This window comes from Felis catus, chromosome D1, assembly GCF_018350175.1.
Source record: "Felis catus isolate Fca126 chromosome D1, F.catus_Fca126_mat1.0, whole genome shotgun sequence".
In the NCBI taxonomy this organism is placed as follows: Eukaryota; Metazoa; Chordata; class Mammalia; order Carnivora; family Felidae; genus Felis; species Felis catus.
In genome coordinates this window covers 104,543,246-104,567,291 of record NC_058377.1, presented here as the reverse complement: position 1 = coordinate 104,567,291, position 24,046 = coordinate 104,543,246, and the positions used below count along the sequence as shown (strand labels likewise).

General features: G+C 40.0%; 2 protein-coding genes across 8 annotated transcripts in view; one reads left to right on the top strand and one right to left on the bottom strand.

The window, feature by feature from the left end:
• LOC101100669 (membrane-spanning 4-domains subfamily A member 4A-like) overlaps nt 1-24,046 on the top strand; it is a 207,363-nt gene that overhangs the window by 59,977 nt on the left and 123,340 nt on the right. Inside the window, exon 1 of one of the 6 annotated variants that reach the window (XM_019812467.3) lies at nt 4,860-5,076. The exons of the other annotated variants lie outside the window; for them this stretch is intronic. The gene's annotated coding sequence lies outside the window, so the exon portion shown is untranslated. Of the gene's footprint in view, nt 1-4,859; nt 5,077-24,046 lie in introns of those variants that run through there. 6 annotated transcript variants of the gene reach the window in all.
• Nucleotides 4,113-23,932, bottom strand: MS4A5 (membrane spanning 4-domains A5). 2 transcript variants are annotated; one of them, XM_003993483.5, is made up of 5 exons: nt 23,662-23,929; nt 19,630-19,758; nt 17,127-17,183; nt 15,782-15,934; nt 4,113-4,424 (listed from the first exon to the last, which is right to left on the bottom strand). In XM_003993483.5, exons 1-5 carry the CDS (start codon nt 23,812-23,814, stop codon nt 4,323-4,325), a joined length of 594 nt encoding a protein of 197 aa, XP_003993532.1. In that variant the 5' UTR covers nt 23,815-23,929; the 3' UTR covers nt 4,113-4,322. The 2 variants fall into 2 exon arrangements, with proteins under 2 accessions (XP_003993532.1, XP_006937422.1); XM_006937360.4 differs by lacking the exon at nt 17,127-17,183 and having other exon boundaries at nt 23,662-23,932.

The following is a 24,046-nucleotide window of genomic DNA, read 5'->3' as shown; positions in this document are numbered from 1 at the left end:
CCCCTATGTTCGTGTTGTTGGATTTTTTTTTTTTTTATTGCTTTTTAGTTTCCTTGTGCATGACTTTATCTTATTAGGGAGTCAGGGCTGTAACTAAGCAATTGTTTGCCTTCATCTAGTGCTGAAAGAAGGCAGCACTCCTGCCAAATCTGAGTTAATTCCTATCTTCCCTCCATCTCTCCCTCCCTCTGTCCCTCTCTCTGTTCTCCTCCCTCTCCTCCTCCCTCCCTCCTCTCTTCTCTATTTCTCCTTCTCACTCTCTATTCTTTAAGATGGTTCAGACTGGAGGGTCATAAGCAATGGGCGGTAATCGTTCTGGAGTGGCTGGTCTGGGTGCAACATAAAAACAAACGACACCTCCCCACCACTGAAGCAGGTCGTCAGTGGAACGGGCTACCATTTGAATAGAGGACTTGCTGTCATCAGTGTCCACACGTGAAAGGCATGCAGTCACCTCCCATAAATTTCGTAGAAGGGAAGTGGGACCATAAGCTCCACCATGCATCTCAGATTCTGGTTGTGGGTCTGAGGATCCACTGAACTGCTTGAACGGTCGGTGCCGGGGATGATCATTAACGTGACATCGGAGTTGTGGATGATGGGGAGGCATGAGGCTGGAGTCCAGGACGGTGGGTGGTCACTGGAGCGCACCTTCATTTCAGTGAGCATGGAGACAGGGTCCGGGCTTGCTCACGTATGGCATCGGCTCGGACTGGGTTTGCACAACCTGAATTCCACATCCTTTTCTCGTGTCGGCCCTGTTCTGCCCACGTCTGGCTTAGAGTGTTTGCTACCCTGTTCTTGGTGGCCGGTGAGATCAGTTAGGCGGCTCTATGACAAATAAACTTGAATTTGAAGTTTGAATAAATTTGAATTTGAATAAACTTGAATTTGATTCTGCATAAACAAACAAACTTTCACTTTACCTTTGCTGGTTTGGATTGATTGACCTTTCAGTGCTTGAGTGTGTCGACATCCCCACCACAGTTTGGATTTGTCGGTAGCACTTGCTCTATAATTTTTTTTTCTCTCTGTAATGTTTGAGGATATTGGGTCTGCCACCCATTTAAAATCTCTCCCCCTCTGAATGCAACCTCCTGTCATTACCTAGTGGCTTTCTTGCTTCCTGATGATGGTCTCTCTCTTCAAGTCTACACACAAGTTTATTAACTAAACTTTAATTTAGTTCAGTTTGCCTTCCTTTTATCCCCCCACCTCCTAACACTCCTACTTTTTTTTTTTTTTTTAATCCTTGGGACATTTTGCCTCTCCTATGAAAACTACATTCTACAGCACAATGATATCTGTCCTTGCCTCACTCACTCAGCCTTACGACACGTCCCTTGAAAGCAGGGCCAGTTTTTCTGATTGTTGAGAGATTGTGGTTCTGTTTTGGTTCTTTCTCCCTCTCCAGATGATTATCACAATGCTCCCTCCAGTATCAGGAGGTAATATTATGGTGTGTTCCCCAAGACAAGGTGCTGCTCAGCAAGGCATCGGGGACCCCGAATTATCTGGTGTTGGAGGGTTTCGGTTTCAGAGAATTGGTAAGGGAGAAGCAGGGTTCCTGAGAGGCGAAACTAAAGATCTCACTGCAAATAGATCTGGGTTATGACTTGGAAAATGTCACTGTTGTGTTTGTAAATCACTGATACCAAAGGAAAACGTAAATTCAAGTGCGTAAGAGCTTTGGAGTTTGTGAGGTCTTCCTTCTGATCTGAGAAACTACTTTATATTTTTAACAGGCAAATACTACTAGTTGAGCACCTACTTATATGCCAAGCACTGTCCGTATAACACCTGTAGTATTGATTCCGTTTTAGGATTGTGGAGACAAACATTCAGGAAATGAGGGAAACTGGCCCCGAGTCACATAAGTGATGAAATGTGACATTGAGAAAGCAAGAAACCCTCAATTACAAATTTGAAAGAAATCCTGCCATTTACGACGCGATTTTTAAGTTCTAGGCTCTGGTTAAATTAGTTCACATTTCATTTAAAGCTCATGGCAACCCCATTAGGTAGGTATTACTGTTGCATTTTAGTCTAGGAATTCAAAGCTCACAAAGGTTAAGTAACTTGTTCAAGTCCTTAAGCTTTAAATGGCAAAACTAACACTGAGACCTGGATCTGACTTAAAAGCCCTTACCGTTAGGCGATGGTGTTCCCACCCTTAAATAGATCTCATATATCCACACATCTCAGCCTTACTCGGCTGCCACGTAGTTTTCATCAGAACGTGACTCCACTGGAAATAGATATTTTAAGTAAATAAAATGACTATTTTTCATCAGAATCTTGCTCCCCCGTCTCCTACCGTCACACATGTATGCATAGGCCTTTCTCCTTCCAGCTTATGGCAGAAACGAAAACCTGATAGTGTATTTCTTTGCATATGCTAAACATTTTCTGCGCCAAAAGCAGCATAGGATGATGAGATTTGGAGTTTGGCGTCTTGATTCAAATCCTGGTTCTAAATCCTACTCCCTATTGTAGTCTCAGAAAACTCAACTGCTTTGAGCTTCGGTTCGCATGCCTAAGGGACAGGCTCCACATAGCTCCCTCAGAGGGCTGTCCTGACAGGTGGAAAGACAGAGGGAAGATCCCCAGTACTTGGCGGATAGTGTCAGCGGAAGGAAATGCAGTGTAAGGCGGCCGTCTCTGCATGCAGCCTGGGAATCTCCCGGCGTCCTTGAGGCTCTTTCAGGGGGTCTGTGACCTCAAGATCGCTTTCATAATAATACTGAGACCTTAGTTCCCCTTTCCACAAGTTTAGAGCGGTCTCTCCACAGGCCACAGAACATGAGCCATCACATCAGACGGGCTGCGAAAGCAGTTACCAGAATCCAGTTGCCTTCCATTAAGCTAGAGAGAAGCTCTGCACTGGAACCACCTGGAAATCTTTACAAATTATTGATGCCCAGCTCTCACCACATTCTTACTTGATTGCCATGGGGTGGGGTGGTGCATTAAGGGGGGGGGGGCGTTTATAAAAGTTGCTGGGGTGATTTGAATGTGCAGTAAAGTTAAATGGGCATTTGATTTTCAATGGGTATAAAGTTTTTGTTATTCAAGATGAGTAAGTTCTAGAGGTCTGTGCAACAGAGTACTTAGTTACTAATACAGAATTGTACACTTTAAAATATGTGAAGAGAATAGACCTCACATTAAGTGTTCTTGCCAACAAACAAACAAAAAACAAATAACAAACCCTCAAAAGAGCACAGGAACATTTTTAGAGGTGATGGATATGCTGAGTACCTTGGTTATGGGGATGGCATCAGGGAATATGTATACATTAAACGTGTGCATTTTTTTGGTATATAAACTATGCCTTTAAAAAATAAAAATAAAAGAATGTTAAGTAACCTAAAAAAAAAAAAAAAGAGGATGTGTAAAACTATGTAACAGCACCATTCTCCACACTAATTTTCTTTTTCTTTTGGAAAAAATGTCATGTTAATAAAATGTTGTGTTAATAAAATGTTACTTGTATTATGTGTGATGGGTCTTGAATAATTGTTTTGAGTGTAAAGGGATTCTGAGACCAAGAGTTTAAGGGACGTTGGTACGTGAGTGTAGGGATCAAAACCCTGGACTCTGGAGCCAGGCCGCCTGTTGCTGTCATGGCTCTGACATTGTGGGCTTTGTCACCGGGAGCACTTTACTTACCCTCTCTTGACTTCAGCTCCCTGGCTCATGAAATGAATATAACAGTAACATTCACCTCTTAGACTCTTTGTGAGGTTCAGTGAGTAACACACCTAAAACAGCACAGTGCCCGGACCGCTCTAGTGGCTTTTACTTATATATACCTTCATTGTTAACTGTTCTGGTTATTATGAGTGGCTAACATTAATGATCTTGCAGTATCATTGTAAAATGTGTGCGTCGAGCCATTCTTCCAGACCACCTCATTTTTCCATACAACCATGGAGAAGGAGCCGTCAGGTAGAGTCTCTTGGAGAGATCGGCGGGAGATGTCACGGACCTGCTCACCCCACACCGTGGGCTTTGGCTCATTTCTCAATTTGTACGGTGGCGATGCTGTGTTGCTCAGTGGATGCATGAATAACAGGAGGCGACAGCAAGGTGACCATGTGATTGAGGGAGACTGGCAAGGATGTGTTTTATTAGCCAGAATGTTCCCGGAGCCCACCCTCTGAAGTCACTCCCCTTTTGCTTCAGACAGTTGCCAGCCTTGAGGTTCTATGTTCCCGCTGGCTTTTTCTCCCACACGGATCTCACCTCTTTAGGAGGTGAGGAGGAACTCACCTAAAGATTGTAACACATCTTTATTCCCACAGTATGCTTCAGCACCATTAGTCACAGTTGCAACAATAAAAGCATCTCTTCAGAATTGAGAAAGACAGAGAGATGAATAATTCAATAACGCTGAAGGCCATCAACATAATCAAAATTCCCTGGAACGGAAGAAAAAGAAGAAGAAGGAAAAAAAAGGAGAATCATGGTATTAGCACAATAATGATTTTTCTGATGACAGTGAGGTAGAAATGCCCAGGTGGGAAAAGCTCTCCCACATGTCTCAAGTGCATCCCGTGCCTACGAAGCAAATTAGTGCAAGATCATAAGAATATACAGCCATTTTAACACAGCGCAGGATGGCGTATTATTTTCTTCGAGAAAGTCATACAAAACAATACATTTTCTGTATTATAGGCAGGAAAGCCTCCATTTCATAAATATATACCAATATAAAAAATGATATCAAAAAAGTAGTCTGTTGAAGGAGAAAGATTAAGAAATAGGAAAAAAAAATAGAAGCAAAAATAGAAAAGGAAAGAAAGAAGAGAGGGGAAAACCCTACAGGGCCCAGAAAAAAGAGGAACATGTCGAAAAAGGCATACAGATCGAAGCATAGGCTAATAGTACCATCTTCCGTTCTTTTTATAACTGCCAGAGACCCTTACAATGCTTTGTATCTTGGCACCAAAGAGCACGAACAGCATATACACTTTGTTGGGAGCCCAGAGGCTGGACACGCAGTGTTCTGCCAGTGAAAGTTTGTGAAGATCATAGGGTTCACATTCTGTTCTGCAACCGTGTCTACGTGGTGTGAGTATAGGTTGACAAACTGTTTATTTTAGAGTCACATGGTTTTTATTTTATTTTATTTATTAATGTTTATTTATATTAGAGAGAGAGTGTGTCTGTGCGTGAGCGGGGCAGGAGCAGAGAGAGAGGGAGACACAGAATCCGAAGCAGGCTCCAGGCTCCGAGCTGTCAGCACAGAGCCCGACGCGGGGCTCGAATCCACGAGCCAGGAGATCATGACCTGAGCTGTACTCAGAGGCTTAACCGACTGAGCCACCCGGGCACCCCACTGTTTTGTTTCTTAGTAATATCCTGCTGCTTGAATAGTCCGTTTCTTTAGCCACTCTGTTGTTGATAGACATTTGAATTGTTTCTAGTTTTTACTATTAGAATAGATTTTCTGTGAATATTCTTTTTTTTTTTTAACGTTTATTTATTTTTGGGACAGAGAGAGACAGAGCATGAATGGGGGAGGGGCAGAGAGAGAGGGAGACACAAAATCGGAAGCAGGCTCCAGGCTCTGAGCCATCAGCCCAGAGCCCGACACGGGGCTCGAACTCACGGACCACGAGATCGTGACCTGAGCCGAAGTCGGACGCTTAACCGACTGAGCCACCCAGGCGCCCCATGAATATTCTTATATATATTGTGGAGACATAAAATAGGCCTGATTAATTTTCATAAAAACTGCCAGATAGTTTTCCAATGTGGTTGAGCCATTTTACATTCCCACCAAAAATGTACAAGAATTCCATTTGCTTCACATTCCTGCCAACGTTTGGTTTTGCCAGTCCTTGTAATTAAAGTCATTCTGGTGTGCATAGAAATGTTGTGATTTGAATTTGCGTTCTCATAACTGATAATGTTGAACAAATTTTTACGTGCTTACTGGCCATTGGCATGTCTTTCTTTGTGAAGAGCTTGTTCAAGTGCTACTCTTTTTTTTTTTTTTTTTTTTGTCTTTTTATTACTGATTTTCAGGAGTGCTTAATACTTTCTGGATATGGGTCTTCAGTCAGATAGATGTATTGAGGAGATTAACTCCCATTCTGTGCCTTGCCTTCTCACTTACTTTTTTTTTAAATTAAGTTATAATTGGTATATAAGCCTGTGTAAGTTTAAGGTATACAATATGTTGATTTGATACACTTGTATATTGCAGCATGGTCACCACCACATTGGTTAGCTAATTACTTCCATCATGTCACCTAATTATCAATTTGGGTTTTTTTTGGTGGTGAGAATATTTAAGATCTAATCTCTTTGCAACACTAAAGTATATAATACAGTATTGTTAGTAATATTGACGTTGCTGTGCATCTTCTAGCTGGAAGTTTGTACTCTTTGACAAGCATCTGTCCGAATTCTCCACCCCGCAGCCCCTGGTAACCACCATTCCACACTCTGTTCTCATGAAGTTGGCTTTGTAAGATTCCACATGTAAGAGATATCATACAGTACTTGTTTTCCTCCATCTAGTCGGATGGAGATTTCACTTAGCATAATGTCTTCAGAGTCCATTCGTATTGTTACAGACAGGTGGCTTTCCTTCTTTCTCATCACTGAATAATATCCCATTGTAAGTGAACCACATATGCATCTGTTCATGGACGTCCAGCTTGTTTCCATGTTTTGGCTATTGTAAATAATGCTGCAAAGAATATGAAGGTGGCTCATATCTTTTTGAGTTAGTGTTTTCTTTTCCTTCTTATACATACTCAGAAGTGTAGTTGCTGGATTATATAGTAGTTTTATTTTGAATTTTTTTTGAGGACCCTCCGTATTGTTTTCCATGGTGGCTGCACCGATGTCCATTCCCACCGCCAGTGCACAAGGGATCCCTTTTCTCCACAGCCTCACTGACTCTTGTTATTTCTTGTCTTTTTGATAATAGCCTTCTAACAGACGTGAGGTGATATTTCATTGTGGTTTTGATTTGCATTTCCCTGATGACTCACGATATAGTGTGTCTTTTCATGTACTCGTTAGCCATCTGTATGTCTTCTTTAGAAAAATGTCTATTCAGATCCCCTGCCCACTTTTTAATTTTTTTTGCTGTTGTACAAGCTCTTTATATATTTTGTATATCAGCCCCTTATTAAATATGTAACTTGTAAATATTTTCTCCTATTCCATAGGTTGTATTTGAGTTTTATTGATGGTTTCCTTTGCTTTGCACAAGCTTTTTAGTTTGAGGTAGCCCCTCTTGTTTATTTTGCTTTTGCTGCTTTTGTCTCAGGTATCAAATCCAAACCATCATTGCCGAGACTGATAGCAGAGAGTTTACTACCTATGTTTTCTTCTAGGAGTTTTATGATTTTAGGTCTTACATTCAGGTCTTTATTTTGAATGATCTTTCTATTCATTCAAAATAGATAGATTTTATCTATTTTGAATTGATTTTTATGTATGGTGTAAGATAGTGGTCTAGTTACATTTCTTTGTGTGTGGCCTTTTAATTTTCCTGATAACCATTTATTGGAGAGACTGTCCTTTCCCCATCATATATTCTTGGCTCCTTTGTTGTGAATTTTTAAAAAATTTTTTTAACATTTATTCATTCTTGAGAGAGAGAGAGAGAGGGAGAGAGAATGAGTGGGGGAGGGCAAGAGAGAGAGAGAGAGAGAGAGAGAGAGAGAGAGAGAATCCGAAGCAGGCTCCAGGCTCTGAGCTGTCAGCACAGAGCCTGACGCAGGACTTGAACCAACGAACTGTGAGATCGTGACCTGAGCCAAAGTCGAACACTTAACTGACTGAGCCACCCAGGCTACCCTCCTTTGTTGTAAATTAATTGATCATACATGCATACGTTTATTTATGACTCTGTATTCATTCCATTGACCTGTGCGTCTGTTTGTATACCTTACTGTTTTTGAGAACTATAGCTTATAGTACATTTGAAATCAAGAAATGTGATGCCTTCAGCTTTGTTTTTCTTTCTCAAGATTGCTGCTCTGCTCTTTGGGTCTTTTGTGGTTCCATGCAAATTTTAGGATTATTTTTTATTTCTGACAAAAATGCCATCGGTAGTTTGATGGGGATTGCATTGAATCTGCAGGTTGCTCTGGGTAGTATACGCATTTTAACAATATTAACCCTTCCAATCTATGAACAGGGGATATCTTCCCATTTATTTGTGCCTTCTGTTTCTTTCATCAGTGTCTTCAAGTTCCTTCACCTCCTTGATTAAATTTATTCCTAGGTACTTTATCTTTTTTGATGCAATTGCAGATGTGATTTCTTAATTTCTTTCTCATAGATCTTTATTAGTATGTAGAAATGCAACTTATTTTTATATATTGGTATTTGGATCCTGCAATCTTATTGAATTTATTTTATTAGTTCTGATAGTTTTTTTGGTGGAGTCTTTAGGGTTTTCTGTGTATAATATGTCATCTGCAAGCAGAGACATTTTTACTTCTTCCTTTCTGATTTGGGTGCTTTCTCTTCTCTTCTCTTCTCTTCTCTTCTCTTCTCTTCTCTTCTCTTCTCTTCCCTTCTCTTCCCTTCTCTTCTCTTCCCTCCCCTCCCCTCCTCTCCCCTCTTCTTTTTTTTTTTTTTCATTTTTTTTCCCCTTTCTTTCCCCAATTGCTCTGGCTAGGATTTCTTGTACTTTGTTGAATAGAAGTGTTAAGAGTAGGCATCCTTGTCTTGTTCCTGTGGGCTTGTCATATATGGCCTTTATTATGTTGAGATAGGTTTCTTTATCTCAGTGTGTTGAGAATTTAAATTATGTTTAAATTTTGCACGTTAAATTTTGTCAAACTCTTTTTCTTCATCTATTGAGATGGTCATATGATTTTCATTCTTATGTTATTGTGGTATATCACATTGACTGATTTGTGTATGTTGAACTTGGCATCCCTGGAATAAACACCACTTGATAATAGTGTATGTGACTTTTAATATACTATTGAATCCAGTTTGCTAATAATGTGTCGAGGATTTTTACATCTATGTTCATCAGGGATATTGGCTTGCAATTTTTTTGTGGTGTACTTGTCTGGTTTTGGTGTGGGTATTCCTGGGCTTATAAAATGAATTTGGATGCTTCCCCCTTTTAGAAGAGTTTAAGAAGGATTGGTATTAATTCTTTTTTTTTTTAATTTTTTTTTTAGACATTTATTTATTTTTGAGACAGAGAGAGAGAGAGCATGAACAGGGGAGGGTCAGAGAAAGAGGGAGACACAGAATCTGAAACAGGCTCCAGGCTCTGAGCTGTCAGCACAGAGCCTGACGCAGGGCTTGAACCCACGGACCGCGAGATCATGACCTGAGCTGAAGTTGGACGCTTAACCGACTGAGCCACCCAGGTGCCCCGGTATTAATTCTTCTTTAAATGTTTGGTAGAATTTGCCAGCAAAGCCATCTGGTCCGGGATTTTTCTCTTTTGGGAGGTTTTTGATTACTGATTCAATATTCTTCAGGGCTAATTTGCCAATGCCAATTGTTTTCAGTTTGTGTTGGTTTGATATCTCTATTTCAACTTTACTTTTAAAGAACATTTTCACTGGACGTAGAATTCCACGCGTTATTTTATTTCGGCACTTTAAAAATGTCATTCCGCTGTCCTGCGACCTCTATCAGGCCTCCAAGTGAAAAGTCAGTTGGAAGTTTACCTTTATTCCTTTGAATGGGATGTCCTATCTTCTGGCATGAGTGGTTCTCTCTGGTTTTTGTTTGTTTGTTTGTTTACACTTAAACGTAATATGCAAAAAATGGTAGAAATTCTAAATTATGTTGTCTTCCTCTGGAGATGATGTAATTTTCTTCCATCAGACAGATTAGGGGAAGGTTACCTTGATCAGAATAATTCCAGGGATGGATTTCAGTTTTGTGGGATGGCTGATCTGTTTCTTTTGTCCTTGGTTCTAGGGTGTAGTCTTTCTTCAGAAGTGAAATTTTGGGGTGTTTCCCACTGCTGTTGGTGGACTCTGAACAGTTTGTGTGTCTGTCCCCAGCACTGCATGACTGCTGAAATCTATTCTTGGCCTTTTAGCCTCTTAGCTTCCTATCAACTTGGCTTCTGAGCTTTGCATCCTACACGTTAGGAGTCAGCAAATAACTTGTGGAGGAATGCGATGGAGCATTTTGGGTTTACTTCAATGTGTACAGTTCTTACACGATCCTTGCACTTCAAATCCTGGCCGCTGTGGTATCTTTCATGTATATTCAAACAGCTGGAAATGTTTTGAAATTCTAATAAGCTTTTAATTAAAGTGGTTTTCACTAGAGGGATGCTCTGATATAAATTACTCTGTCATAACCATAAAAAAAGATTTGTATATTTAAAAATTCTTTTTAATGTTTATTTTTGAGAGACAGAGACAGAGCATGAGTAGGGGAGGGACAGAGAGAGAGGGAGACAAAGAATCCGAAGCAGGCTGTGAGCTGTCAGCACAGAGCCTGATGCGGGGCTCAAACCCACAAACCGTGAGATCAGGACCTGAGCTGAAGTCTGACGCTTAACTGACTGAGCCACCCAGGTGCCCCAAGGATTTGTATATTTTATGAGTATTTTCTGTAAACCAGTCATTGGCTGTTTTACTCCTTTCTAATGTATGCATGATTTCCTTTTTACTAATTTCCATTCTTGTCATTATATATTAATTTATTCTTCTTTCTTTGGGCTAACTTTTCTCTCCTTTAATCCCTGAGATTAATGTTTGGACCATTGTTTTTCAAAGTTTCATAATTTATAGTATCTACATTTCTAAGCTATGAATTGCCTTAAAGTATTGTTCTACCTTCTGCCCTCAAGGTTTTGAGCTTTCATTTCAGAACATGTTTGGATTTATATTTTAATTTTTTCTCTGATCCGATAATTCCTTTGAAGCACACTTCTTCATATCCAACCACGTAGGGGCTTTTGAAATTATTTTAAATCATTGTTTATGGTTTTATTGCATAGGACATACACTATGACTTCAACCTTTGGTATTAATCTGAAATTGTCATATTTACCAATATATAATCATTTTTTGTGTGTGTGTTACAAAAATGTGTATTCTGTTGTTGTTGGAATAGTAGACAAAATATATCTGTGAGCTAGTGTTTTACTTTTGATGATACCATTAAGTTTTAAAACATATCAAAGTCTAAAGTTCTTCAAACCTTCACCCTCTTCTCAGGGAAAATTCAGGCCCTTAGCAAACTCAAATAGCAAAAACACGATTTGCTCCCTTCTCTATTTACATGTTAATTCTGACTGGTATTTTATTATTATTATACTTTTAATTTAAAAAAATTTTTTTAACATTTATTTATATTTAAGACAGAGAGAGAGCATGAACGGGGGAGGATCGGAGAGAGAGGGAGACACAGAATTCGAAACAGGCTCCAGGCTCTGAGGTGTCAGCACAGAGCCCGACGTGGGGCTTGAACTCATGGACCACGAGATCATGACCTAAGCTGAAGTCAACCCCTTAACCCACTGAGCCACCCAGGCGCCCCCTGACTGGTATTTTAAATACTTTATTTTTAATCTCAGTGTATCTTATTATTGCTGTATTACACAAGCAGCCTTCACTCGTATTTGTCCATGTGTTTATCACATTCTTTGTTCTTCCTTCCTTCTTGTGTCTCATTGTGCTATCATTTTCTTTGTACTTGGAGTTCATTATTATTCCTTTAATGCTGCTCTGCAGGAGACAAGCTTGAATTTTGTGTCTCTGAAGAGACTTCATTTCATTTCATTCTTGTAAGATGTTTTAATGGGCCATGAATGATAGGCTCTTGGTTGGTATTTTTTTGTTTCAAAACACTGAAGATATCGTTCAGTCTCTGGCTTTTATTGTTGCTTTTGAGAAGTTAACTGTTAGTCCAGTGGCTTCTACTTTTTCCTTTTGGTAATTTTCATAGTCTTTAGTTTTAGTTAAGATTATTAAGAATTGATCATGGAAAGAAACCATGATTTGAAAAGTAACTGTACTTTGACTCAGCAAATTGAAGTGCACCAAAGCGTGATATGGATGCAAGACCAAATATCTAAGTTCAAGGTTTTAACATAAGGCTTCTCAGAGCCTTATGTTCAAGGTAGGGCCACAGAGAAATGTCTTAATGGTAATTCCATGTGAATTAATGTTTTCCAAAAATTAGACCACTGACTATCCTTGCAACTATTCTAGTTTGCAACTCTGACCAGATCCTTTCCAGACTACTGTTCCTCTCCCCTAAAATTACCTTGTGACTACTCCAGCTGATGAAAGCCTTATAAATGCTCTTTTCTGTTTCCCCTTATTGCATCTGAGACCCTATGCTCTCCTTTGATTAGCAGATTTAATACATTCAGCTTTTAACTGCCTTTGATTTTCCTGGTGGTCTTTGAAGGTGCCAGACAGTCACAGAGACCCCCAGAGAGGTCTAGCCAGACCCCTCACCATTTTGGTCCTGGTCCTTTGACTCATTTAGTGACTATTCCACTGAATCTGTTTGAGCAACACTGTGCAAGGTTTGCACATCCGTGCTGATGAGGGGAGTCTGGCACTTTTTATTGAATAGTGTTTATTTGTCCTAGAAATCAGGTCTCCCGGGACTTTTTCATTAGCCCTTCACATTTGTTCTTGTTTACTTTTTACTTGGTGGGGGAGGAAAAAGACAGTCTGCCAAAGCTTTGCCACTAACCATCCTGTTTTCCAATCTGCCTTTTATCTATGTTTTTGTGTATCTATAAGAATAAATCATGGGGTGGGGGAGCGCCTGGATGGCTCAGTTGGTTAAGCGTCCAACTTCAGGTCAGGTCATGATCTCACGGCTCGTGAGTTCAAGCCCTGCGTCAGGCTCTGTGCTGACAGGTAAGAACCTGGAGCCCGCTTCAGATTCTGTGTCTCCCTCTCTCTGCCCCTCCTCATTCTCACTCTTGTGTGTCTCTCTCTCAAAAATAAACACTAAAAAAAAAGAATAAATCTTAGGGAAGGAATAATTATAGATTTAAAATTCTGTTTTCTTATTCAGCCACCAGGACTAATGAGTAAAATGTCTTTTTGACCAGTATTCTCTCTAGGACCAATTATCTTGGATCGCTTAGTAAAAACTTGTGAGAAACCTTTTCCAGTCTTGTCTATGTGTAGGAAATTGGCTGTAGGAGAGACTCTTCTTCATATATTCCACCTGTTGGAGGCTGCTGATTCCTTGTATCTGCAGGCAGGGGTAGATTTTCTAAGGCTTTTGCTGTCCCTGATATCTTCTTACTTCTGGTAATCATTGACAAAATCCTCAGAAATTGATTCTGTGTTATATCTCAGTGAATTATATAACTTCTTTTCTGATAACTGGTTATAAAATTTGTCTTGCCCCCCCCCCCCCAAACAGATGTGGACTACTTTCCCTTGCCAGCCAGCTAATCGTTTTTGTGTGACCTTAGGCAGGGGATTGGTTATTTTGGAAATACCATCAGGGAAAGAGTACACTTGAGTCTTTTTTCATAAGATCTTATGGAAACCTCCACCACCACCACCACTACCACACTTATTATAGACATCAAGCTATAATCTAGAAACCTCATGGAAGCAAATGGTCTAAAAGATTAGGACAGCTAATGCACAGGTGGCCCTGTGCTCCTCACAATTAGGAACTAGACTGCTTCCTCTGCTCAAGATGACCAGAACAAAATTATTCCCCCTTCAAAATGACAGATGCCATTGATGGTGATGGGCTTATCATCTTGGCTATTTTATCTCCTCTGTGCTAGTTCAAGGTGCTAGGTTATTGGTAGACAACCCTACATACACAGTATTACCATGGCAACCTTCCTTGAAAATCAGTATTGTCATGTTTCTTCATTCACTCAGGCCGACAATAAGGGACAAGCTCCTGAAACTGATCCAAGAGGAAATAGAAAACCTAAATACACGGATGACAGTGATTGTAAAAACATCCCACAAAGAAAAACCCAGACCCAGGAGACTTCACCAGTGAGTCTTCCTAACGTTTACAGAAAATTTGATACCAATTTTCACAAAATTTAACAAAAAGTATAAGAGGAAGGAATATTTTCCAACTCATTCTATAATGCCAGTATTAACCAGACACAAAAAACAAAGACGTCACAAGAAAAGATGACTATAGGCCAGTATCCCTTATAAATATAGATACAAAAATCTTTAACAAAGTACTAGAAAGCTGAATCTGATAACATTTGTAAAGGATTATATACCATGACTGAGTGGGATTTATCCTAAGAATGTAAGGTTTATTTAAGACAAAAAAGGCAATCAGTGCAATGCAGCATAATAATAGGATAAAGGACAAAGACCTCATGATTGTCTCAGTAGATCTAGAAAAAGAATTTCACTAAATTCAACACACGTGGTAAATACATTTAACAAACTGGGAAGAGAAAAAACTTATTCAATCTGATCAAGTCCATATAAAAAACCCTCAGCCGACAGCATACCTAATGATGAAAAACTGCATGCTTTCATTCTTTTATATTTTTGATTTTTTTAGTGTTTATTTATTTTTGAGACAGAGAGAGACGGCATGAACAGGGGAGGGGCAGAGAGAGAGGGAGACACAGAATCTGAAGCAGTCTCCGGGCTCCAAGCTGTCGGCACAAAGCCCGATGCGGGGTTTGAACTCACAGACCATGAGATCATGACCTGAGCCAAAGTCGAATGCTTAACCGACTGAGCCACCCAGGCGCCCCATGCATGCTTTCATTCTAAGCACAGGGAAAAGATGAGGAAGGATGTCTGCTCTTGCAATGTCCATATTTTACTTTTTTTAAACATTTTTTTATTATATTATTGAGAGAGAGAGACAGAGCATGATTGTGGGAGGGGCAGAGAAAGAGGGAGACACGGAATCTGAAGCAGGCTCCAGGCTCTGAGCTGTCAGCACAGAGCCCAACGCGGGGCTCGAACCCATAAACCAGATCATGACCTGAGCTACTCAACCAACTGAGCCACCCAGGCACCCCAATATTTTACTTTAAAAAAATTGTTTAATTTCATTTTTCAGAGAGAGAGAAGCAGAGCATGAGCAGGAGAGGGGCAGAGAGAGAGGGACCCAAATCTGAAACAGGCTCCAGGCTCTAAGCTGTCAGCACAGAGCCCGACGTGGGGCTTGAACTCATGAGCTGTGAGATCATGACCTGAGCCGAAGGCAGACACTTAACCGACTGAGCCACTCAAGTGCCCCACCATATTTTACTTCTGTAAGGACTCCCTTTTCCTCAGGTGATTACTTTCCAGCTTTCTCTGCAAATTTTGATGGGTCTTGTTGACTGTTTTTTCTGTAGATTTACATCTTTTACATTACCTTAAACTAATATTAGTGGTGTTTTGGAAAGATTAGAAGTAAATCCCTGTTTTCAATGTATACCATGTTTTGTCAGAAGTCCAGACTAAATATTAACGCCAAAACCAAAACCATAAAAACATTCCCCTCGTGATTCTAATGTACCTCTAGGGCTATGAATTACTACCTACCTGCTCTACCTGTAGCTTTCCTCTTGTAATACTCAGTCTTTTATATTACACTCATTGGTACATGTTTTACCTTCTCTACTCATCTGTGAAATCCTAAAGGTGGGGGTCGTAATGCGTTTATTTTTCTATTCCACAATGCCTGGTATAACCTAGAAGATCCTATTATTTCTGTAAATGTTCGTAAATAAAAGACAATACATGTGTCTACAATGTTATTTAGATTTTGCTGATCGGGTGCTAATAAATCTTTACAATTACCCCCATTATCCCTTACTGTAAAAATGTGGCATACTTACAATGAATAGGGTATTAATGGCCCGGCACCGGCTATTTGTGTCTTCATGGCCACAAAAGTAGTTTTGATCTAGAACGAGACCAAGTGCGAGGAGAATAATTCCAGCTGTTGCTGCCAAGGCACTAAGAGAATTCATTGCTTGGGTTGTCTTCACCTGAAAGAGATGAACATAACACGCAGGCTATAGGCAGAGCAGCAGTGGGAAGACCGGGAGAGGGTTTTAGTCACAGCATTGCAATGCCACCAGGCAGCTGTGTGATCATCTGTGAGACACTTCATCCCTTCGGGCTTCGGGCTCTCAGCCACAGAATAATGGGATCCAGGGAGCTCTGAAAAATCCTTCTGTCCTCCGTGATCTGTACCCGAGTTAACTCCCATTTACTTGGGGGAAGGAGTGCACACTGGACAAAAAGGGACTTAGGCGTTGTCACCTTGCATTGCATTTTGATGCCCTGGTAAAAGTCATGACCTACTTACATTTTTGTTTCATGACTCTAACTAAACATTGTATTTCTTTGCAATTTTTAGTTCTTCCCCAAACTTCAAACCTGGGCTGGAATTACTTTCTTGGCTTGTTAATTAATATCTCACATTTTTGATTCTTTGAGAAAAGTAAAAATATTCTACTTATAATTTATCTGTAAGTTAAAAATCTCACACTCATTAACACTATATTATTTATTTGAACTTTTGCTTATAAGGTTTAATTAGATTGTCTTCACGGTGTGCCTGTCATGTGAGCTAATAAACTCGTGCCTGTTGAAATGTCTGGCAGGAGATAGGACCACAAATACTTACAAAAAGAATGACTGAGTGTGTCACTGAAATGCTGAGACCCATTTTACCTTTTGGCTTAGGAACTTGGGGATTTATTCTATGTTTCAGTGTTTCCATAAATAAGAAACTGGATTACCTAGAAAACTCTCCTGGCAGTAGGGGTGCTTGGGCGTCTCAGTCAGTTAAGCGTCCAACTTAGGCTCAGGTCATGATCTCACAGTTCGTGGGTTCGAGCCCCGCGTCGGCTCTGTGCTGACAGCTCAGAGCCTGGAGCCTGTTTCGGATTCTGTGTCTCCCTTCTCTCTCTGTCCTTCCCCCACTTGCACTCTGTCTCTCTCTCTCCCAAAAATAAACACTAAAAATTTTTTTAAAAAAAGAAAAGAAAACTCTTCTGGCATTAGTGTTTTATGATTCTATGGACAAAAAAACCCAAAATGACATTAATTGGTATCAGTACTTGACAGTTTGTGGAATTGTAGTGGTTTAAAGTTTTTCCAAATTCATTTTCAAGGCTAGACTTAATTATTTCAATGTTACACATTTTTTAGGAAAGGAGAAATCTAACTCACCAGGATTCCTGTGGGTTTTCTTTCCAGTGCAACTAGGAAGGCTCCAGAATTAATGAACTATTAAAAAGAATAAATATCTTAGTGATGGGCTTGTTTAGCTGATGCTAAAGAGGTCTCAGAGAACAGACCTCTCCGTGTTTCTTGTACATGCCTTCCTAATTGCTATGATCCTCAAAGCAGTGAGCGAGATGCCTCAGGTGACTATCTACAAATGAGTAGCGGACAAAATACTGAACTAGAAAGTAGCTTTAGTCTTAACTATCTATTTGAACACTGGGCTTTAGTTTTCTCATCCATCTTCCTTTTACAGCTATTGTGGACTCAGCTTTGATATCACGGCACATTGGTGTCAAATCAGTTCACAGCCAATAGGATCAGGTTCTGTGATCCTTTTAAGAAACATCCTCCTTGAGGAGGGCACCTGTTGGGATGAGCACTGGGTATTGTATGGAAACCAATTTGACAATAAATTTCATATTAAAAAAAAATAAAAAGAAACATCCTTCATGCCCATTTGCGATCCAGTGTGTTCTCCCAGCTAATAGGCTGGGCATTCTGAAAAAAATTCCCAGGATTTTCATGGAGGTGAGTCATACCTGGTAGCATCATTATCTGGTGGAAACTCCAGATGGGATTACAGCACACCCATTTTTAAGTTTCTGGTCCCACTGCCTGGTATTTCTTCAGCCTCCCCTCTTACCCTCACTCTCTGTGCTGAACTCTTACAGTTCTCAGAATAGAAAGTGTCCCTTCTCCCTTGGCAGCAAGATATCCCTACCCCTTACCCCCAGCCATTCCCCACTCCCTTTCTCTGTGTGTGCCCTCCTCCTGCTTAACCACTGGCCCTTTAAAACTCCCATGAGACTGGAAGTATCCCTGGGAAGTCTCCCCTCCTTTTTGTGGGTGCCCTTCCTCTAGAGGCAGCTTGCGTGTCTGTTCTCACTCATCACACCATATGGTAATTATCCTACTCTCCACTTGAGAGACCTCGAGACTGAGAACTGCTTTTTCTATGAATTCCCACACACTATCTATTCTCTGGCACTATACTAGTTCCCAAAATAATGTTTATTGGATGTTATGAAATGTGATTAAATGTCTCTGTGCAGCTCAAAGATACCTCTGTTTCTTTACTTTTCTAAAAAGTTCTAAAACTTTTTTCTAAAAAGTTTCTTGACTTTTCTAAAAAATTCTAATTAAGAATTCCCTACTTTACTTTCATCTCGACTTCTGTAAGCACTTTCTACACCCTCTGTGGTATCATTAGTCCCAGTACCTTGAAATGACCTGTTTACATGTTTGCTTTCTTGGTAAATTGAGAGCCCTTTGAAGGAAGTACCCATGTATTACTCTTTTTGTTTGTTTATTGCCCACCCCCCCCCCCAGATTAATTGAGATATAGTTGGCATCCAGTGCTGTTTAGGACGTACAGCATAATTATGACTTAAACATAGTGTGAAATGATTATAATGAGTTTACTTGACATCAGTTGTCTCATATAGATACAACCCCCCCAAAAAATGAAAGAAAAAGAGGAAAAATAATATTTTTCTTTGTGATGAGAACTCTTAGAATTGAATCTCTTAAAAAATTCTATATGTATCATACAGCAGTGTTAACTGTAGTCATCCTGCCGTACATTTGTCTTATAACTGAAGTTATGCTTATTTATCTCATAACTGAAGTTTGTGCCTTTTGAACACCTCCCTCCATCCCTTCTCTCCTCACTCTCTGCCCCTGGAAACCTTAAATCTGAGCTCTAGTTCTATGAGGTTTTTAAAATTCTAAATATAAGTGAGATTGTACAGTATTTGTCTTTCCCTGTCTAACTTATTTCACGTTAACATGATGCCCTCAAAGTCTAACCATGTTATTGCAAGTGTCAGGATTTTCTTGGTTATTTATGGCTGAGTAATACACACACACACACACACACACACACACACACACACACAAGTATGTATATACACTTCTTTATCCATTCATCTGTTGATTGACACTTAAGTTGTTTCCCTATCTTGGCTGTTTTGAATAATGCTGCTACGGACATGGAGGTGCAGATATATCTTTAACATAGGGTTTTCATTTCCTTTGGATATATTTCCAGAAGTGGAATTTCTGGATCATATAGTAGTTCTATTTTTTATTTTTTGAGGAAACTTCATACCGTCTTTCATAGTGAGGGTCCATGTATTATTAACCTCTGGATCCTCATTGCCTTCCTCCATGTGTCCGGCTTATAAAGATGGCAACTTATTTTGAATGAATTAATGGACAAATAATGTCAAGATCCAAGGAAATGTTCCCAAAGGAACTTCAAGGCCCAGTGATGGAACATCAGCAATTCTGATGAATTAATGGGGAAAAAATTTCAACAAAGTTGATTTTTATTTTAACTTTTCAAAGCATATCATGCAACTGAATGCAGCTCACTTTGTAATTAAGAATTCCCTAGTATTCCTGTTGGCGTGGCCTCAAATTTAACTCAATTGCCTATACTCACCAAAACAGAGCTCCAGAATGGATATCCTGAAATAAATATAAAGGGGAACCTTGGGTATGGGTTTTCAAGGGTAAAAAGGAAAACAACTCCAAAGAAAAAGTTCAGCAGTCCAAACAGGATCTGGATAGCCTGTAAATAGAGGAAAAGTCATGATAAGGAGAAAGCAAAACGGTAGGTCCCCTTTTCAAAAATGTGCATGATCCTCTTTTGGTTAAAAGGATTTGGCAATTACCTTCCTTTTAAATAAGGGAAGGATAGCAGAAGCCCTTTTATGATACTCCCACGTGTTTTCTTGATCCCTTTATCTGATACTTGTAATAGGTAAAGTGATCTAAATCAGTGTTCTGGAAAATGTAGTCCATGGACTGGCAACATTAGGATCTGCTAGGAATTAGAGATGAAAACTCCCAGGCCCTGTATCCTATATGCTATACTTAGTGAGTAGAATCTCCAGGTGAGGCTGAGAAGTCCATGTCAAACTCCAAGCATCAGGGAAATGCACATCCAAACCGCAAGGAGATAGGACTTCACATCTGTTAAAATGGCTATCATCAAAAAGACAAGAGAGCAAATGCTGGTGAGGATGTGCTGCCCTGTTGGTGGGGATGTTTTACCATGGAAAAAAGTGTGGAGATTCCTCCAAAAATTAAAAATAAAGCAAATAATGAATACAAATAATGCCAGGGTTTAACAACTGCTAGGGAAGATTGGTGAGCGTGACATAAACAATGGAAGGTGTACTGTGTGTGAGTCTGTTTTCTCTGCCCTCTTATTCTCCGTCTGTCTTCTTGGTCTGAGTAATCTCATTCACTCCCATGGTAACTATGACCTTTAAGTAGGTGAGTTGTGAATGAGATCCTTTTCCTCAAGTCCAGGTTCCTTTGAGTAAGTTCAACGCAATAGCCACCGCCCAGTCCTCTAAACTATTAAAATTGTTTCCTGCCTGGCTTTTCCGCACCAGCTTCCTTTTTCTCTATTCCAGTGTTGTGTCAGTGCTGAAGTAGGATAGCAAGACAGAGCCAGTCCGTTTGAAACAAAGCTGCCCAATCTGGCGGTCATCCAGTTCAGAGAAGTGTTTAAAAATTACAGATTTCAACCACCACCACCACCACCACCCTCAAAATCGCTGTTCAGTGGTTCCGAACAAGGCCCAGGGACCTGATGTATATATTTTATAAAGCTCCTTAGGTGATTTGTTGGTTTCACAGATTGGAAGCTATTTGTCTATACTGTAAAATCAAAGTAGGGGTGGGATATAAGATTCTTGGCAATTAGGTCTCCACAAATTACCTTCCTGGTTGTTTCCTTTTCTCTCCCAGTTAGTTCCTAAAGGTGATTTTTCACATTTCAAATAGTTTTGGTAAAATATACATAACAAAATTTACCATACTTACCATTTTATTTAAATTAAGAGGCTTTACTTTTAAAAGCGGTTTTAGGTTCACAGCAAAATTGCATGAAAAGTACAGAGTTCTCATGTACTTCCTGTTGCCTTCCCCCACTACCAACATCCCATACTGGTACATTTGTTGTCATTGATGAACCAGCACTGACACATCACTGTCAATCAAAGTCCATAGTTTACATTAGGCTTCACTCTAGGTGTTGTACGTTCTGCGGCTTTTGACGAATGTGCAATGGTGTGTATCCACCATTATAGTATTGTGCAGAATAGTTTTCCTGCCCTAAACATCCTGCCCTCCACATAGTCAACCCTACCTCTTCCCTTCATCCCCTGGCAACCACTGATCTTTTTGTCTCCATACTTTGGCTTTTCCGGAATGTCACATAGTTGGAATCATATAGTTTGTTGTCTTTGCAGGCTGGCTTCTTTCACTTAGCAATGTGTATTTTAGGTTCTCCATATGTCTCTTCATGGCTTGATGGCTTATTTATTTTGACCATCAAGTCACACTCCCTTGTGTGGATGTACCGCAGTTTATTTATCCATCCTGATTTTTCTTATTTCTTTTTTGTTTGTTTGTCTTTTAGTCAATCCCCTTAAATCTTTCAAGTCTAATTTGCTCTCCCAGCTCTTCTTTGCCATTCCCAAACTACGCTACCATGAGCTCTTTGTTCACAGTGCTTTCTCTATCTAGAAAATTCTGCCTTCTTCCTTTCCCTTCATTTCTACTTATTAAAATTCCATCACTTCTGGGGCACCTAGGTGGCTCGGTTCTGGCTCAGGTCATGATCTCAGAGTTTGTGGTTCGAGCCCTGCGTGGGGCTCTGTGTTGACGGGCCAGGGCCTGGAACCTGCTTTGGATTCTGTGTCTCCCTCTCTCTCTGCCCCTCTCCCACTCATGCTCTGTCTCTCTCAGATAAATAAACATTAAAAAAAAAACTTTAAGAAAATTCCATCACTCCTTCAGGGTTCAGATTAAATGCCAAATTTGCTATGATGTTGTCTCATTGCTTTTAACCTTTTTTTTTTTTTACATTTATTCATTTTTGAGAGACAGAGAGAGACAGAGCACAAGCGGGTGAAGGGCAGAGAGAGAGGAAGACACAGAATCCGAAGCAGGCTCCAAGCTGTCAGCACAGAGCCCGACGCGGGGCTCGAATCCACAAACCACAAGATCATGACCCGAGCCAAAGTCAGACGCCTAACCGACTGAGGCATCCAGGAGCCCCAGTCTCATTGCTTTTGGGTAGAAGTAACTGTTCCTTCTCTGTGTTCCAACCCCCTCCCCCCTACCATATATGGCTCCTATTAGATGCTACATTGAAATGTGGTTTTTAATATTGTCACTTTATTATATCTAAATTATGTATTTATTCTTCTCAATGAGAGAAAGTGGGTTGTGTTTATTTCTGTAACCCCCTATAGTGTCTAACATAATTTTTTGCACATAGTTCAACCCATATTTGTTAAAGTAATATGAACTGTTTAGTGGAAGTTTGAGTACCATTATATTTAAATAGATGTTAAAGCAGTTTAGACTGTTGGCCCTTTCCTGCATGTCAGTGGGCCCTCTTTCTCTACTTTGTTTTTTTTTTTTTCTGAAAAAAAAAATCAAAAATTTTTCTTGTTTTCCATCCTTGAAGGCTTGGGATTGAAAAGACAAATATGTTATGAGATACAGGCCCTGTCACAGCCTCAAACATACTGAATCACATTGTCTGAAAGGAGGATTGGTAAATAAAAAATAATTAATATTCAAGAAATGGATAGGTGGGTGGAGAGATTAACATTTACAGTATTAAGGGGATTTTCTGCAAAAGCCCTGCATATAAAAATATCATATCATGTTATCAAAATGAATTCTGAGTTCTGATTGGGAAATATAAAACCGTACAACTCAGTAACCCAGGATATAGAACCTGATCTGTTGACTTCTACTTGATTTTCTCTTCCTTTTCTCTGAACTTGACTAGGAAAAAACTCCTAGTTGGTCATTTTGGAGATTTTTACTTTGTGACCTTCAAAAGCCCAGAGGATTCTTTTCCTCTACATAGAAATTTGTACATAGTTGGTTTAGAAATGTGACACTTCCTGATTTGAGTGGAAATAAAAGTTGGAATTAGCTCCTACCTTGAAACATTGCACCACCAAATATTTTTTCTCTTTGTTCTCCCCCCCCAACCCCCATCTTAGTTTAGGCTTCTGAACAAAGTAATAGAATCTATAATACCCTGACGAGGTGGCTGATTAAGCCCATGGTTCATAGACTGGATGGCTTATAAACAACAGAAATCTATTTCTCATGATTCTGGAGGCTGAAAGTTTGATAGCAGGGTGCCACAAGGTTGGGTTCTGATGTAGACCCCCTCTGGGTTACAGGCCGGAAACTTCTCTTTTGTAACTTCACATGGTGGAAAGAGAGCTACTTACCTCCCTGACCTCTTCTTATAAAGGCATTAATCCCACTCATGAGAGTTTACCCTCATGAACTAATTACCCTGAAAAGATCCCACCTCCAAACACCATTACATTGGAATTACGGTTTCAACTATGAATTTTGGGAAACACAAACATTCAGTCCCTAACACACCCTCAGTAGAGTATACATTAGGGCAGATCTTACTTACCCCTAAGGTTTTCATTTTTGTGGTAAGTGATTTTGGAAAAGGGCCACTGGATTCATAGGTTGTGGCTATAAACTCTGGTGACTGAAACTTGGAAACAGTGATCTCCGGAGGAAATACAAGAAACACAGGATTGTGTGCAGAGTTTGAATCCATGATGGTGTAGCTGATATTTTAAAATGAAAAAATGTTCTTGTTACTTCAGTCTAGACCATGTTCTTCTCCTGTTCCAAGGCTGTCTGGAGCGCTGGCATTGTTGTGCTGTGTCTTGGAATTATAGAACCACAGCGTCATAGAGTCATAGAATATCAGGACTGGCCGAGATCTCGAGGTTAGTGAGTAAACTTTCCAGGACTGGGGGTCAGAGGACCTGCCCAGTAGTTCTAGT